Raw genomic sequence first — 18298 nt, forward strand, 5'->3', positions numbered from 1 at the left:
ACCCTCTCTCCCCAAATCTTACTCCACAGGAAAAACGATGTGATATCTCTTTTTGTTCAATTGTACTTTATTGATTTCTTCCTTTTTGCAACAGTACAACTTCACTGAAAAACCAATAATATGCATTTATTTTTTAAAAATAGATGATAATATATATTGCATTAATTTCCCACTTTTCCTTCAAGGTAGCATACAGATTTAATCTTCATGAGAACCCTGTGATGTAGGTTAGGCCTTGGGCATAGCTGGAGGGGGCAGGAGGCAGCTGCCCCCCACCCTAGAACAAGTAAAACAATAGAAATACTTAACTAGCTGGTCCTGGGCACACACACCCCAGCAAAAATCCTGGCTACACTCATGGGTTAGGTTGAGAGTGAGTCTTCATGTCACAGTCTGTTGCGTGTTGCTCTTTTGTTAGAGCTTATCCACACTTCCCCTTGTCCTGGGGGCAGGGGAAACTGCTCTTTAGTGCTCGATCGGTGCAAACAGCAATTCGGGTTTGTTGTTTGCTTCGATTGAGAACTAAAGAGCAGGTTTTCCTTGGGAAAGGAGTGGGGCAAATGGAAAACCACTCAGACCTGTGCTTTATAGGCAGGTGTAGATGACCCCTTAGAAAGAGACTGTGTCTTAAAAAGTTGGGGTTCCTTTGTGGCAAACAGACTGCAAACACCAGCTAAATGGTAACATAAGGTAGATCTCCGCCATCCCCTGGCTTTGTAGCTGCACTCCCACCCACAGTCCTGAGGCCAGTCTAGACACCTTTATTCAACCCATCAAAACTTCCAGGGATGCTGTTTTCATTGAATTACACAACGAAGAGGACGAGGACGAGGCTGTGGCTTCTGCATTGCCACCGTGTTCTGCAGTGCCTGGATCTGAAGTTGAAGCTTTGCGACTTCCTGCTCAAACCCTTCCTTCTGAAGGCGCCTCTGCTCCTAAGGAGTGGCAAGGACGAAGATAGAAGTCAGCCCCAGTTCCTCACAAAGCAGCCGGAATGGGAGGAATGAATAAAAGGGCACAGGGCTGTCTAAAGTGCCCGTGTGTGTTATGCTATATAGAGAATAGTCCTCTGTTTAAAGGCTGCCCAGTGCAAATCCATTGGGAAGATAAGGAACCCTAAGAAGGGAGAGCAGAGGCTCATCAGCAACACCTGGGCTGTAGGGCTGGGCGATATCTGGTTTTTAACATCGCAAGGTATCCCCAGCTAAGCACTAAGTTACTGTATAGTGATATATCACAGTGTCTGAAACATGGAACTATATAATGGAAGGGCGAAGATTAGGCGAAAGAGTGGTCATCGTTCAGCCCAGACACTGAGGTCCAGCTCCGAGGGCCTTCTGGCAGTTCCCTCACAGTGAGAAGTGAGGTTACAGGGAACCAGGCAGAGGGCCTTCTTGGTAGTGGCACCCACCCTGTGGAACGCCCTCCCATCAGATGTCAAGGAAATAAACAACTATCTGACTTTTAGAAGACTTCAGAAGGCAGCCCTGTTTAGGGAAGTATTTAATGTTTGATGTTTTATCACTAATAATAATAATAATAATCTGTTGGGAGCCACCCAGAGTGGCTGGGGAAACTCAGCCAGATGGGCAGGGTATAAATATTTATTTATTATTTGCTATGTACCATGTGCAATGCGGATCCCTCCTCTCAGAGGAAGGTGAGCCCTTGCCTTTGAAGGGCAAACTCCTTCCATTTCTCCCTGGACAGAGAGAAGGAGAAGGAAGAAGCAGCCAAGCCACGATTCCTACATTGGGTAGAGATATCACAGCTGCAGGGAGGTACTGAGGCTGGGAGTGGGACTATTCTGCCATTGGAGGGGAGAGGGAGCCGAAAGGTATGGCAGCCAGCCAGCTGTCAGACGACTCACCATTATACCGCCCCCTGGAGTTTTGGAGGCTGTGCTTCAGAAATAAATTGCCAGCTCAATCGTTTTGAAACAGCTCGCACGGTGTGGTCTACAAACCTACATGGGACGATGTATCGATATATCGCCCAGCCCTGCCTAGACAGCAGACTGAGCAACCATACAGATCCCCTGGTCACCATCTTCCTCACTGGGGCAAGATGTATTGTATTTCTACTGCAGTTATTATTTCTAAACGTGGTGCTGTCTGTGTAAATTAACATATGGAAATCTTATGCAAGTGGTGTCATCCGAGTTCAAGATCATATTCTAGTCAGGCAAAAACCCTCAAGGGAAAATGCAATGCAGGGTCCATAACAGGTAGGAAGGGAGGAGAGGAATTTAGGGATTTAAATAATAATAATGTTATCAGTTGTGTGTCCTTTTTCTCTCAATTTGATCCTTTTACAGGGTTTGGTATGTATTGTGGCATTTTATGCATTGTGACCTGCAGTTATTTTTATTGGTCATGGTTTAGTAATTATTTATTTACAGGTAGGTAGCCGTGTTGGTCTGCGGTAGTCAAAACAAAATAAAAAAATTCCTTCCAGCAGCACCTTGGAGTCCATCTAAGTTTGTTATTGGTGTGAGCTTTTGTGTCCTGGAAGGAATTTAATTATTCATTGCAATTGTTAATTATTATTTGCTCATGTATTGAGATTGTGTACTATTTCATTCTACTAGATTACTGAATATTGCTTCATTTGATATAAGCCATTCCATTTTAAAGATATGTTGTATTATGACTTTCTGTATTGGATCAGATTATTCCAAGGCCCGTGTCCTTTGTTGTATGTTTTGTTGCTGTAAACCACCTTGTACATAGTAATATAGAAATACGGTATACAAATTAAAAGTGAAATGAAAAAAGAAATGTAGCCACGAAGAGGCCTGAGGCGATTCCAAAGAGCCTGAGAGCCTTGAGGGGGCCGCTCCTCCACATGCAGCTGCTGGGTGACCTTGGGCCAGTCACACTTCTGTGAAGTCTCTCAGCCCCACTCACCTCACAGAGTGTTTGTTGTGGGGGAGGAAGGGAAAGGAGAATGTTAGCCGCTTTGAGACTCCTTAAAGCAAGTGAAAGGCGGGATATCAATCCAAACTCTTCTTCTTCTTCTTCTTCTGTCCCCCAAGGCATACGTCTCTCCACCTCTGTTGTAGATGACCAAGGCTGCCCATAGAGGCCACTGTTCTATTACCTCAAGCTTCCTGTTCATCACCATCTCGTGCTCAGCCTGCATCTTCTTCCTGTCTTCTTCCATCTTGGCCATTAACTGTGCTTCATGCTCCTTATAACTCCGCTCTTTCTCCTGGGCCATCTTGATAGCCTCCTCTTTCATTTGTTTCTGCAGCTTAGCTTCTCGTGCAGAAGCCTCGGCCCGGACTCGCTCCACTGCACAGAAAGAGACAAGCAGTGAGTTCATGCTGGTATTTTTTTTTAATTTCCGAAAGAAACTGCGGATTTATTCCAGTCTACCTCCTGTCACCATCTACTGGGAGGACTTCGGAGGAGATGTCATGAATCTGCCCTGCAGGGGCACCCCACATTCATTACATGGGGATAGGAAACGACACAGCTCTTCTTCTGAGCTTTAAAAATGTAGGTTTTCTTTTCTTTTTGCATTGGGGGGGGGGGGACAGAAAAGAACTGAAGATAAACCAGAAATGAAGATAAACCAGAAAGGCATGAGAGGGGGATGTTTTCTTCGCGACCACCTGCAGAGATCTCATTAAAAGGGTGTGAGCAAAAAGTGGCGATTCCACATTAAATGGCCAGTGTGGAAGCAGCCTAAGTGTCTGCGAGTTGTAACAAGCTGTCTCTGAACAGATTCACCTTCAAGCTCCTTCTCTTTTTCTGTGAGGGTCCGGTCAGCCTGCAGAATGGACTGTGCTGCTGCCTCCTTGGATTTCAGGAATTCTTCCAGGGCCTTGGAAGCCTGAGAGAGAGAGAAGTCGTTTGTTTGTTTCTATTTAACTCCCCACTCTACACACCCCACACTCTCCCCAAATTTACTCCGAAGGGTCAGAGGGACCCCTAGATTTAGGGGGGGTGCAGGGAAAGGAGATGGGGGTGATTGAGCCACATTGTGCCAGCGATAATCCTTGCTCGAATAGGGTCTTACATTATCACTTTGTTGGATACAGCCCTGTGTACACATCTGGCATTATATAACTAATAATAACATTCTGAGGTTGCTAAAGGAGGAGTTATTTTTCTCAGGGGTATCCTTCTGGCCCTGCGATCCCCTCTCCCCAATTGCTCTCCCACTGAGTCTGACTCACCATGATGCCTTTCCCAGGCAGCAGGTGATACTGTTCCAATTTTTCCTTCTGGTGATCCAGGAACTTCAGGTAACCACCAGCCACAGAGTAGGTCCCCTTGCCGAAATTCTCTTCCAGGTCCTGGAATAGCTCCAGGAGCACCGCCTGGCAACGATCCAACGATGCCTGCTCATTGCGAGAACACAACTCGGAAAGTTTGGATTGCAGCCGCTCCTGGGGTTGGGCAAGAAACAGATAGCGTGAGATGGGAACAGATGCTCAGCAGTAGAGGATGGTCCTATATTCACCATTCCAGAAAGTCTGGAAACTCTAAGCATCCTAAAAACAAGGACAAATCTGTTGGCACGGTTCACTCTTTTCCCAGGCAGAAGGCCAAAGGAAAAGGAAAACAATGGGATCACCAGAGTCGAAAGCTTCATTGTGTCAAAGGGAAAGTCTGCAGGAAAGCACAAAATTACATTGGGCCACCCCTCCCAGCAACGTCAACAAATGCAAGCAGGATGTAACCCAAACATGCAATGTAAGATTAACCTATTCGGAGTAAGAGGCTGGAGGGCCCCTAATTCAACCTTCTCGTCCATTTGTGTATAAAACCAGGTGGGCGAGTGCAAAAAGCACACTTGGAGACCCAGGGGATGACCGAGGTGCCCTTGATGTCAGAAGAAGTGGCTTTAGCTATAGATCAACAACTGGGAACCCCAGAACCAAATCTGGTCGTCATCAGTTGGCTTCCCATTTGCCAACTGAGAGGGAGAAGAAATAAATAGAAGGACTAGTGGACTTGGATAACAGGACTGCTGCTATTCCACTTTGCCTGAAGAAGAGAACAGCTGGTCCACAAACCTCTCTTGCACTCCAAAAAATGGTACTCCCACAATTAGTTGCTTACTCGAAACACCTCCCTGGGAATAGGATCAACTTCTTGTTCCTGCACAACCAAGCGGCTGCTGGATGCCCTGCCTTCCTGGGGGCAACTCAACTCAACAGGCTCCAACCAAACCCAATCTATGGCCAACACAACCATACTGTCAGGGAGTCTTGGAAACGACGAGGGTGGTTAATTAAAAGAAGATTTATTGCAAGAAAAGCAACAGAGGTTCACAAAGCGGCAACATCTGCCTGCCGTCCATCACTGGTGATGTTCCCACTAGGGTGTTTTCTTCCTTCGAAACCAAAAGCAGCCTACCCTCTTCTTGTGAGGAAGGCGATTCTGGAGTCCTAATGGGGTCAACTCTCTCCTCTTCCTCATTTCCAGACTTCTGTGAATTCTCCCGCTCTCCTCCCTGCTCCTGTCCTGTGTCCCTGTGATTTGATCTTCCCTCAGCTTTGTTTACATTTGACATTCCTGAGGGTTGGATGCAGACCTCTTTTCCTGTTTCCCCTCTCCCTTCTGTCTGCACTTCTTCCCTGGGAGCTGGTGTATTCATGACACATGCCAAGAATCCAGGTCACATTCCTCCACATCCTGGCCAGTCAATCCCTGAATGAGGGCAAGCATCAACCTGCTACCCTCCGTGGAAAAGGAAAGAAACACTTTTGAGTCTCAAACTTTCCTTCCAACAACAAATCCTCTTCAGTTTTCCCCATATAGGAGCGGCCACTTGCTTGAGTGGGGAAGCTCAGAAAGAGCAGGGCAAACAGTAAGTGTGGATAAGGCCTCAAATAACAGGACCTCCTGCAAGTCTACTTTACCTGAAAAAGGTGGCTCATCTACTACCCTCTGTCCTCCTCAAACTGGTCCTCCCACAGTTAGTTCCTCATTCTAAACATCTCCCTTGGGAACAGGGTCACTTTTTCATCCCAACAAAACTAAGTGGTTGCCAGATGTTCCATCTTCCTGGGGGCATCTTAGTTCAACTCAACTAGCTCCAATGGCATCCAATCAATGGACAAGAACACAGCCTTGCTAAGGAGCTGGATCTCATCCCTTGACATCTTGGCTACTCAGTCTCTGATCTAGGACAGGAATGAATACATTGCCCCATAGAAAGGAACCTCCCATTTCTGAGTATCCAACTTTCCATCCAACACAAAATCCTAGTTTTTCCCATATCAGATATGGAGAGCCCCCTATCTCATGCCCACTGGTGAGTCATACCCCAAGTTCTTTCTGATAGTCGTGATCGTCATCCTTGAAGGCCCGAGCCAAGAACACTTTAATGGCCTCCTTCTCGTATTGGGCGTGCACTTTCAGCAGCTCCTCGATAGTCTCGGTGGGCAGCTTCAAATGTTTCTCTATCTCTCCTTCATAGTATGTAATGGCATCATGCACAGCAGCTGTGTTCTCAATCTGCGCCAAGGCTACCACTGCGTTCTCTATGCAGGGTATGGAGCCACTGGAGATTGTATCCACGTAGGTCACTGCCAGGTGCCCCAGCACTGCAAAGGGAGGGAAGAAAGCCAGTTTATTTATTTTAGCTAGCTAGTTGGATTTCTATGGTGAGACATGCTGTATTCCTATTTCAATTATATTAAGTTGTGGGTATCTGTCAGGGATTTCCACTTGCGCGATGGGACTTTCCCCTCTCTCGTGTGAAGTGTTACGGCGATTCCTTTTCTCCCTCTGGACTCCGTCTGTGTTACTTAAGTGACTTTGCTAACACATCCATTTTTTCTGGTCCCTTCCCTTCTACTCACATATCCCGGTCACCAGGTGTCCTCCTTCGATCATTTTGGGCTGAGCACTCTCATATATGTGCTGGCGGAAGCGGTGCGCTTGCACCACAAAGTTGGGGCTTAGCATCTTTTCAGACAGGTCGTCCAGTTCCGATAAGTCTCGGCTTCCGGCCGGGCGGTCAAAGACAAAGCACTTGCGGCTGGGGAAGTATTGGCGGATGCATTTCTTGGCAAGATCCAGCTTCTCAGGTTGTCCTGGAGAGGGAGAATTGCAAGAAAGTTCAAAGCTATCACTCTTTCTGGGCTGCTGCATTCCATCTTTGCTCTAGACGTCATGCCTGCCTCAGATCAAATTCAGCTGGCCAAGCGGTTCAATCCTTCATGTCAACAGCATTTTGGAATGCACATTTATAATGGCTTCGGTGAAAACACCCCTGTGCCAAAATCCTCCCACCTGCAGAAAGCTGACAAACCAGGGAGGAAAATTCTAGCTCATCCTGTTTTCCTGCTCGTTTTGCCAGCAGATTCTGTCAAGGATGTTCTTTCAACTAAACAGTGCCCCATAAGCAATCCTAAGTGACGTAGCCCTGAAAGACCACATCAGCAGTTCATTCTGTTTCCCTCATGTATCCACATTATATTTGAGCTTTCCCACAATGTAAAAGCCACCTCAATGCATTCTATGTGAGGCTACCTTTGAAGGTGACCTGGAAATAACAACTAATCCAGAATGCGACAGCCAGACTGTTGACTGGGAGTGGTTGCCAAGACCATATAACACCGGTCCTGAAAGACCTACATTGGCTCCCAGTATGTTTCCGAGCACAATTCAAAGTGTTGCTGCTGACCTTTAAAGCCCTAAACGGCCTCAGCCTAGTAGACCTGAAGGAGCGTCTCCACCCCATCTTTCAGCCGCTGAGGTTCAGCTCTGAGGGCCTTCTGGTAGAAGTGAGGTTACAGGAAACCAGGCAGAAGGACTTATTGGTAGTGGCACCCACCCTGTGGAACACCCTCCCACCAGATGTCAAGGAAATAAACAACTATCTGACTTTTAGAAGACTCCTGAAGGCAGTCCTGTTTAGGGAAGTTTTTAATGTTTGATGTTTTATTGTGTTTTTAATATTCTGTTTGGAGCTGCACAGAGTGGCTGGGAAAATAATACTAATACTAATTATTATTATGATTATTATTATTACCTCCAGAAATCTAGCAGAATATAGAGGAGGTTTAGCACTCATTTCCACATTAATTGCTTCCAGAAACAAACATCTGTTTGCAACCCCATTAGCCCAGAGAATTGTGTAGTAAAATGACAGAATTGGGAACCGTACACCGGTACGCATACAGTTCTTGCCTGCCAGCAGGGCTTTTTTGGGATTCTTATGTTCAAAGGCCCCATTTCACAGAAAGACTCTCTCCCATTTTTAATCATTTGTCTATAGAATTTGGACTTCCCACTGACGCGGATGTTATAAAAAGCTAACAGGATTGTCATTCAGGGATGGGGAATCTCAGGCCTGTGGGCCAAAAGCAGCCCTGCAGGTCTCTCTGGGTGGCCCTCAGGACTCTCCCCAGTCCACACCCCTTCTTTTCAGGCTACAGACCTCAATGGCTTTGCCTTGCAGCCTCCTTGAGAGTTTTTGCCTGGCTGAACTGTGTCCCTGAACTCTGATAAGGCTTTTTGCTTGCCTGGGTGGAGAATATGCTGACCTGCTGTACTAAGGTCACTTGTACAGGCATTACTCCATCTTCCTCTGCCCTGTGGCCCCCGTAAGGTTGCTCAAAAGGGAATGCAGCTCCTTGAAGGATAAAGGTAGCCCCTGATAGAGTCAGTCCCTGCCACAGCTTCAGATTAGTGATGCAAGACCCAACCCTACGCCTGGGTGGGATCCCATCAGCCCTCTTTCCCGTACCTTTCTTCCGCCTCAAGGCGTTCTCCAGATATTCGTCGGAAGAGATGGAGCATCCGTTCAGCTTCAGCTGCAGCGTGAAATCACGCACAGCCCAAACGAAGGCTGGGAAGAACCTGAGGAAGTCGTCACTGCTTTCCTCCTCTCCATCCTCAGAGGTCTCTGTGGCCGTAGCTTTTACCTTGATTCGCTTAGTCAGCTCTGTCACATACCTGCGATTACACTAAGGAATGTATGGAGATGACTCTTGTCGGGGCAATAATCTCTCAGTTAAATAACATTATTAGAGGCTACCGCCCACACGCTTCTGCTGCGCTTTTCTGCTTGTGTGGTGGCACCTCGGTAAAACCACTTCTTACTGTTTGTAGCAGAGTTTTCCCCGGAGGCAGAGGACAAGAACAGGAGTCATACTCAAATTCACAGTCAAGAGCTTCTTTGTTGCTTGACTGGTTGCACAAGCATTTCTGTTACTATTATATACAAGCTATTTACATTCCTTCTTTATCTCTCCAGCACGGTATAATCTCAGTCCAGTAATTAACAATCCCGACACAGCAAAAACTCATAGTATCAGCAGTGCATAGTCCTACTTCCAACCTTGTGGTCAGCGTGTGTGCTGACAGTGTGTGTCTGTGTGTGTCTGTGCTTTCCTCGTGCGGAAGTTGCAGCCTGCAGCGTCCTCCCTTTATTGGGGAGTGCGGGGTATAAATAAATTATTATTATTATTATTATTATTATTATTATTATTATTATTATTTATTTGCACCTCCAGCTGACACCAATCAAGCCTAGAGCGCCACTCCTACACACTAAAGAAAATTCTGGAACCCTCTTTAAAACTTCCAGGAACTTTTTATCTGTTTCTTAAAGAATGTTTTCCTAACAAACACAAGAGTCCAGAGAGAACAGTGGCACTGCAGGCTTGCGAGGGCCATCTAGTATCCTGCAAAGAAGTGCATGGAGGAGATCCCATAATGTTCATGGAGATACCACACAAACCAAAGTCCCTGCCCCATCTACTCTGGCTGCAAATCAGGGAACTGGAGGTGGAATGGAGTTTTCATGGAAGGATACTGCAGTTTTTCCAAGGCAAACTGGTCAATGATGCCCATGCTGTTGTAGACAAAGGTGCTGCTAAGCAGAATGGACAAGGCAAAGATCCACGCGTCGTTCTCAATGTTGCTCTGTAGGGAGGGATAGGAATAATCAGCAGAAAACCCTCGCACACTGGGCTTGCACCTGTTTTATTTATTTGCATCTGACGCCATTTATAGACCGCTCGATTGTGGCAAAGCCTGTAAGAGGTTTGCAATAAATTTGTAAACGACATGAATTTAAAAAGCTAAAAACAATGGAAAACATAGAATCACAGAATTGTAGAGTTGTAGAGTTGGAGGGTACCCCAGGAGTCATATCGTCCAACTCCCGGCAATGCGATTTTTTAATTTTAAGAAATCTACAGTAAGAGAGATTAAAAGCATATCAACATCTACGCTAGGTTTACCTAAAAAAAAGTTTAAATTTCTTGCAGGAAAGAGTACAATGATGGTGCCTTCCTGATATCAGCAGCCTAGAGTTGTTGCATTCGCTAGAGTTAGAGATACTGCTTTGGTGGGTATTTTCTGTTCCCACTGCCTCAGACTGTGGTGACTTTGAGGAGCTCTGGGGCTGCTCTTAGTCTAGTTTTCCTGTTGTATGTAAGGACTGCATAGAAAACCATCCTAGGCAAATGTCTTATAATGAGTTGAAAAAAATGTTTAAAATAACTTTTGTGGGGAAAAACAGAAGCTTTTTTATTAGGAATTTTAGGTCCGGATATACCAAAGGAGCAGAAAAGACTGTTTATGTACGCTATGACAGCTGCGTGGATGTTATTATCCCAAAGATGGAAGGAAGACAAAGTACCTACAAGAGAAGAATGGCTGGCAAAAATGATGGCAAAAATGGCAAAAATGACCAGGAAGGTCAGAGTTCAAGAGGATAATAAATTTGATAAAGAATGGGGAAAATTTATAAGTTACTTAAAATATCACTGTAAACAATTAAAAGCATTGGCAGGGATAAAAAAAAACCCACTTGCAGTGTAATGAGAACAATGGTGAGAATTGAGGTTAAAGAAAATACGGAGAACATTATTTGATGCAGTTGGAAAAGAATAACTATGGAAACCGTGGAGAGGTGGAGGGAAGTCCGGGGATTCAGAGAATCCTATATGTATATGATTTATTTGTGATGCTAATCGTTAAAGCTAAAAATGAATTTAAAAATTATTATCATTTTTAAAAAGAAAACCCTTCAAGGCATCAACTCCCTACTTCCAGATGTTTGCACATCGCCCAGCCACTCCACATCCAAAAGCTTTGGGAGTGTTCCAGATTAGCCTAGCTCTTAGGACTGCCAGCTCAGGAGCCTGAGATTTCAAGGCCAAAACCTGGGACCTAGGATGTCACGGGGATCTCATTAAGTGTGACACATTTCTCCCCACAACAACCCTGTGAGGTAGATTAGGCTGAAAGGCAGTGACTGGCCCAAGGCCACCCAGCAAGCTTTGTGGCTGAGTGGGAATTCAAATCCTGGCCTCCCAAGTCTCAGCCCAACGCCCTAACCACTGCATCACACTGGCTCCAGCCCTGTCCTCCAGCCTACCTTCTCCACATCACCCAGTCCTTCTGTGTCCAAAAGCACCAAGGTGTGGTTAGGATTTTCAGGGTGAGGAAGGCACCACATCCAGATGCCCATGGTCTCTGCTTGTATGGTGGCACCCAGAGAGAAGCCTGTAGGGTACAAAGGGGAAGGAGATCAGATATTAGGGGATCACCTGTGTGTTTGTTGTGGGTGGAGGTGTTGTTCTTCAACTCTCAATAGTACTCACTCCAATTCTTAAAATGAAGGGCTTCCAGCCTTTGCAAACAAGTAGGCATCCTATGGAGCATCCATCACCAACTCGGTGAAGGTGCTTTGGACCACAACTTCCATCAGCCTAATCCAGAGTTGTAGTCAAAAACATCTGCATGGCACCAGGTGGGTGAACATCTTATCTTCTAGCAGTTTGGCCAAATACTTATGTTCTTTTCCAAGCCAGCATGAAAGGAATAGCCCAGTATACCTGAAGGAGTGTCTCTACCCCAATTGTTCAGCCCGGACTCTGAGGTCCAGCTTTGAGGGCCTTCTGGCCGTTCCCTCCCTGCAGGAAGTAAGGTTACAGGGAACCAGGCAGAGGGCCTTCTCGGTAGTGGCACCCGCCCTGTGGAACGCCCTCCCATCAGATGTCAAGGAAATAAACAACTATCTGACTTTTAGAAGACCTCAGAAGGCAGCCCTGTTTAGGGAAGTTTTTAATGTTTGATGTTTTATCGTGTTTTTAATATTCTTTTGGGAGCTGCCCAGAGTGGCTGGGGAGGCCTGGCCAGATAAGTGGGGTATAAGTAATAAATTAGTTGTTCTTGTTGTTATATCCCCTGCACATGCAAAGAAGCACCATAACTACAAACTGCAGCAATAGCCTGGTTGTAAAAGGAACCTTGGGGCTCTTGTCAGCCACTTAATTGCCCATAAAGTGGGTTAGATGACTGCTCCAGCACAGAAGGGAGGATGGAACAGGTTCAAAAGATCAGAAGGAGTGAATGAAGTATTTCCATTTGCAGGGAACGCAGACCAAAAACCTATAGCCAGCAAGTAGCTGAAGAGCAGATGGCCTGTTGTATTACTGTTCTGGCCTCTTGCTGTTTCCTTTTTTAAGGTCCACATTGACCCTCTACAAATCAGCTCTATTTTAGCCTTTTTAGAACAGTTTTGCACATGCACTTGAGACAGGGATATGATGTGTATGCACTGCTAGCCCAACTCAAAGTGGACCCAATGAAGTTACAGTGGTGCCTCGCAAGACGAAATTAATTCGTTCTGCGAGGTTTTTCGTCTTGTGAATTTTTTCGTCTTGCGAAGCACCACTGTGTATTGACGGTTTCCTATAGGAATCCATTGACGGTTTAAAAAAAAAGGCGCAAGACGTTTTCGTCTTGCAAAGCAAGCCCATAGGGAAATTCGTCTTGCGAAGCAACTCAGAAAATAAAAAACTCTTTCGTCTTGCGAGGCATTCGTCTTGCGAGGCATTCATCTTGCGAGGTACCACTGTACTGGGCATGACTAACCTCATGAATTTCACTGCGTCTGTTCTGAATGAGGATGGGGGGAACGTTCAGTTAAGTTCGCTTGCAAAGGCAAACCAACCATATCCATGCTTTACAAAACAATGTGTTTACTGAAAACCCAGCCATCCTCTGAAATCCACACTTCTCCAAATTTTGAAACGTAGCTGTCCAGCAGAGCAATGTGCACAAAAATCCATACATTAGGGTAAATTGTGCATGGCAATGCATATTTTAGTGAAAATAACAGCTTTCCAAAAATGTTGGGCAAAATTGCATACAAAAAGGTCTTTACAGCGGTTCCTCGGTTTCTGAACGTAATCCATTCCGGAAGACCGGAAACGTTCCGAAATGTTCGAAAACCAAAAACTCAATATGGAAGCCTCAAAACGTATGGAAAACTCAAACAGGAAGCCGCCTCAGAAGTTCAACTTCTGAGGCACGTTCAAAAACAGAAGCATTTACTTCTGAGTTTTCGGCGTTCAAAAACCGAAACGTTTGGCTTCCGAGACCCTTGAAAACCTTTTATTAGGAGAAAAGCTGATGGGGATTTTATTTTATTTACTTATTTGCAAATTACTGCAGAAATATAGGGAACTGAATTTTAGACTGGAGAGATGAGAAATTGCGAGAACTGAAAGAGAGAGATCCATCGATCCATCCATAACTCTGAGCACTTAGTTTGGTACAACCCATTATTAAGGGACTTCATACTATAACTGCCCCCTTCTCATCGACCACATTCGCACTCTATGCTTGAACTGCTATGATGCCAGTCATGGCTTTCCCCAAAGAAAACTGGGACCTGTAGTTTGTTAAGGGAGCTGAGAGGAGGCCTCATTATTCCCCTCCAATCAATCCCTCTTCTCAGGGAACTCTGGCTTGGTGTGAATGTTCCCATTCAGCACCCCAGTCTCTACTCAGGAACACAGAGCAGATTCTTCCTGCAGACTCACCTTTCTTCTTTCCTGCCAATTTGTTCATGAGGTAGGATTTGCCAGTGCGGTACAGTCCTACGATGGCCACCACCACCACTGGGTGTTGGATGCTCTGCAAGATCTTCAGGGCTTCCTGGTTGACCCGCAGCTGTTCATTGGGGTTGTTCTCGATCAGGCACATTGGCTCTTCCATGTTCACTGACGGAGGCCGCGGAGAGCCCATGAGAGGGATGGATCAGGACAAAGAACCTCCTGGGAGAAAAAGGAAAGGAAAATGTTCAGAAAATCTGGCTTTTTTTAACTCAGAAGGATAGCTGCTCAGCTTTCCTAAGAGTAAGGTAAAGGTAAAGGTAAAGGTATCCCTGCCTGTACAGGCCAGTCTTGACAGACTCTAGGGTTGTGCGCTCATCTCACTCTATAGGCCGGGAGCCAGCGCTGTCCGCAGACACTTCTGGGTCACGTGGCCAGCGTGACGAAGCTGCTCCGGCGAGCCAGCATTAGCGCAGCACACGGAAACGCCGTTTACCTTCCCGCTATAAAGTGGTACCTATTTATCTACTTGCACTTAAGGGTGCTTTCGAACTGCTAGGTGGGCAGGAGCTGGGACCAAACAACGGGAGCTCACCCCGCCGTGGGGATTCGAACCGCCGACCATGCGATCGGCAAGCCCTAGGCGCTGAGGTTTTACCCACAGCGCCACCCGCGTAGATGGCCTATTTCACTGCTATTCTGGCTACTAAGGGCCTGTATTGATGGCACTAGCTATTTCCTTTTTTAAGGTCCACGTTGACCCTCTATGAATCAACGCTACCATGTTTTATCCCTTTTTAGAACAGTCCTGCACATCGACAAAGGTTTCAGGTGCTCCGTGGTATCAGGACCCTAGAAAGTAAAGATATTAAATTGTGTGGAGGGCATATGCAGGTGTACCTTCTCAAACATAGGCACCCCTTTTGCAGACATCCAAGTTTGATGCACAAACGGATAGCCTGGCCACGTTATTTCTGCACTGCTAAAGGGTGTTCAGAAAAGCATTATGAAACTCACTGTCTGCTTTGCTTTCAAGCTGTTTCTGGAAATGCTCTTGTTTCAGCTTCCTCCTTTCTTTTTTTTACCAGAACCCCATTGTTTTAAAAATAATTTCCTCTTTTGAAATCAAGAGCTGGACTTTCCCTGCAACTGTTTACATAGTTCATAGAAACTTAGAGTTGGAAAGGACCCCAAGTTAATGGATTTGATAGCACTGTGGTCAGTGTTCCTGGTCAGTTATAGGGCACAGCACCAAACAGGACTATGCCCAAGGTCACCTCCCCTTTACTTGGTTCTGTGTTCCAAGCCACATCTGGAAACTGCCTCTTTGTTGTTCCACATCTGGAAACACATTCCAAGCATCTGGAACATGCACTGCTGATGAATCTGAGCATAGTGTAAGGGTTGGGTTCACATTTGGGCTGAGCACGCCCCATATATGTAAAGCAAACCCCCCCCCCCCAAGAATCCTGGGAATTGTAGTTTGTAAAAGGTGCTGGGAATTGTAGATCTGTGAGGGATAAACCACAGCTCCCAGGATTCTTAAGGGGGGGGGGAATGTGTTTTCTCTGTATGATGTGCAGATCCATTACAAACAATGAGATTGTCCCATTGATCTGGCGGGTCTGCTCTAAGTCTAACTAAGTCTGGATCCACTGCTTAATTGCTTGAAGATCAACTTCCAGAGAAATCTCTAGTCCCACAAGTGAAAACTGCAACAAAACGCTGTGCAGTGTCCTCTATAGTGCCAGCCAGCCACTTGTGCCCTTTTCCAGGATAACTCCGTTCCATCCCAACCTCCCTTGTTTGAATTCTCTCTACACTGTATTCTCTGCCTACTGAGCAAGGCAAGCTCAGGGACAAGCAATGAACTGGCTGTCATCAGCTGAGCCATGAGTAAGGGAAAATTAGGAGAATTCTTAATAAAGCCAGCCTGTGGCTTCTTCAGACTCTTTTCTGTAAGATCTGGGGAACTAATTTTTTATTATTATTTTTAAAAAGGTCGGAAACATCCAAGCAGATCCCAGAATATGTATGTGTGTACAATGACAATGAAAACCTAATATATTGTAACAGCAAGAACGACACAACCACTAAAGCAAGCAAGCAGACCGCAGACAAAAACAGCACCGGTCCTTCCATTAGGCAGAGTGAGGCAGCTGCCTCAGGTGGCACATTTTAGGGGGATTGCAGATTGCTGCAGAAATGGAAAGAATCAAATTTAAGACTGGAAGAACGAGAAGCTGAGAGAGCTGAAATTGGTCGATACTTCCATCCCTAGCCACCCAGGGAAACGCAGCCAGATGGTCGGGGTACAAATAATAAATTATTATTATTATTACTAGCTGGCCAGCATCCTTGCACTCATCAAAGCAGTCCCTTCCCTGCTTTGAGAAGTCTGGCCTCTGAAGCTTATGCATGTCTCTCTCAAGCCAACAGGAGGGACAGGAGGAAGGAAAATGGTACTTACAGAGTTAATTTACTGGGAGCAGCGGCTGATGATCTGGGTTGCTGCTGAGTCTCACTGCTTGTGGACAGAACTTCTGCCGAAGGCAAGAATTTGCTGTGGCTCTTCTTTTGCTGGAACCGGGCTCACCTCTTCTCCTTTCACTGAACTCCCCCCTGGCTTTTTTATGGTGGTGGGACGGGTGCTTCCTGGGGGTTTCCTTGCTTGGAATTTTCCTTCTTTCAGCATGAGAAATGTCTACTTCTAGTTTCGCTTTTCCCTTTCAGGGAAACTGCCTTTGTCCTTTGAGCAGATCAACTCTCGCAGCCTTGGAAGCGGGGCGGGGGGGGGGAGGGTGATTAGGAGAAGCGAGATGATTGCGCGGCACACAACGGGCTTGAGTTGTGTAATTCGTTGACTCCCAGCTCATGAATCAGCCCTCAGTAACTGTAATTTGGGTTGTTTCTTCTGCTTCAAGGCTCTAAGCATTACACACCTCTGTTTGTGACGAAAGCCTGCAGAAGAGACAGGGCTCAATTTCCAAGGTGGTGGTGGTGGTGATGAGCCATAGAATCAAAGAATCATAGAATGGTGGAGTTGGAGGGGACACCAAGGTTCATCTAGTCCAACCCCCTGCAAGGCAGGAATACTTCCCACAATCTTTGAAGCACCAAACTTCTAGTTCACAACCAGATGCTCTGTGTTAGACTGGGGGAAGTCTAACACATGTAGCATCAGACCCTAAAAACTTCCCTGAACAGGGCTGCTTACAGATGTCTTTTAAAAGTCACATAACTATTTATCTTTTTGACATCTGGTGGGAGGGCATTCCACGGGGCGGGTGCCACTACCGAGAAGGCACTCTGACTGGTTCCCTGAAACCTCACTTCTCACAGCGAGGGAACTGCCAGAAGGCCCTCGGCGCTGGACCTCTGTGTCTGGGCTGGACGATAGGGGTGGAGATGCTCCTTCAGGTATACAGGGCGGAAGCCGTTTAGGGCTTTAAAGGTCAGCACCAACACTTTGAATTGTGCTTGGAAATGTCCTGGGAGCCAATGCAGATATCTTAGGACCGGTGTTCTATGCTGCTGGAGCTTGCTAAAAGAAGCAGGGATTTTGAGAAGCTGCAAAACAATTTCTCCCAGCTGGACAGCAAAATGGCAAATGTGATGCAATGTAAGCAAACGCAACATGATCAAAGGTCCCTATAAAAGCCTATGAGAAAATATTGCACATACTTTTGTAAACCAAGAATCTTTAATTATTTTTTAAATAAAAAAATAGAACAATAAAAAAGGCAAGTACCGTAAGTGGAAACACTATAAAGCAAGGCTGCCATACATCCAGATTTTCCTGAATATTACTGGGATTTCAAAGGCAGAATCGACATCCGGGGGAATTTCCAAAGGCCATTGCTTGGTCCTAGATGTTAGGCAAGTCCATTGAAAAATCAGTCCTTGGGGTCTTCCTAAAAAAAGCTCTACAACTCTCTCGGGGCGTCCTGGTTTTTACTTTTTGAAATAGGGCAAGCCTACTATAAATGTGTATAAAATTATGCATAATTTATACACCTTAATAATGTCCCCACTACTGTGTGCATAATTTCTTCTTCTTTCATAACACTAAAACTCAGAGGCACCCACTGAGGCTGAATATTGGAAGATTCAGTGCAGCTCAAAGATGAGCAATGACACTCGCTCCAACAAGATGATGGACTCAAGGGCAAGATGATGGACTTGGATGATGGACTCAAGGGCATCCTGATCAAATTTGCAGATGACACCAAACTGGGAGGCGTGGCTAACACCCCAGAGGACAGGATCACACTTCAAAACGACCTTGACAGATTAGAGAACTGGGCCAAAACAAACAAGATGAACTTTAACAGGGAGAAATGTAAAGTATTGCACTTGGGCAAAAAAAATGAGAGGCACAAATACAAGATGGGTGACACCTGGCTTGAGAGCAGTACATGTGAAAAGGATCTAGGAGTCTTGGTTGACCACAAACTTGACATGAGCCAACAG

At 45.8% G+C, this 18298-nt stretch overlaps 1 protein-coding gene across 1 annotated transcript; it reads right to left on the bottom strand.

The window, feature by feature from the left end:
- Nucleotides 1-49: 49 nt before the first annotated feature.
- On the bottom strand, nucleotides 50-16622 carry LOC310684346 (guanylate-binding protein 7-like). The gene is made up of 11 exons (XM_083455349.1): nucleotides 16296-16622; nucleotides 13814-14047; nucleotides 11359-11486; nucleotides 9787-9896; nucleotides 8716-8924; nucleotides 6824-7057; nucleotides 6285-6565; nucleotides 4187-4399; nucleotides 3738-3840; nucleotides 3103-3296; nucleotides 50-935 (listed from the first exon to the last, which is right to left on the bottom strand). The coding sequence occupies exons 2-11, from the start codon at nucleotides 14016-14018 to the stop codon at nucleotides 798-800; spliced, it is 1815 nt and encodes a 604-aa protein (XP_083311475.1). The 5' UTR covers nucleotides 14019-14047; nucleotides 16296-16622; the 3' UTR covers nucleotides 50-797.
- Between the last annotated feature and the right edge of the window lie 1676 nt (nucleotides 16623-18298).

Source organism: Podarcis tiliguerta (assembly GCF_965153285.1).
Source record: "Podarcis tiliguerta genome assembly, chromosome: 8".
NCBI classification, from domain to species: domain Eukaryota; kingdom Metazoa; phylum Chordata; class Lepidosauria; order Squamata; family Lacertidae; genus Podarcis; species Podarcis tiliguerta.

Coding starts and splice junctions, on each gene's coding strand:
- LOC310684346 (XM_083455349.1), bottom strand. CDS start 14,018: ATGGGCTCTCCGCGGCCTCCGTCAGTGAACATGGAAGAGCCAATGTGC. Junction 9,897..11,358: donor GACTGGGTGATGTGGAGAAG/GTAGGCTGGAGG, acceptor CCCTCCCTACAG/AGCAACATTGAGAACGACGC. Junction 3,297..3,737: donor AAAAGAGAAGGAGCTTGAAG/GTGAATCTGTTC, acceptor CTTTCTGTGCAG/TGGAGCGAGTCCGGGCCGAG.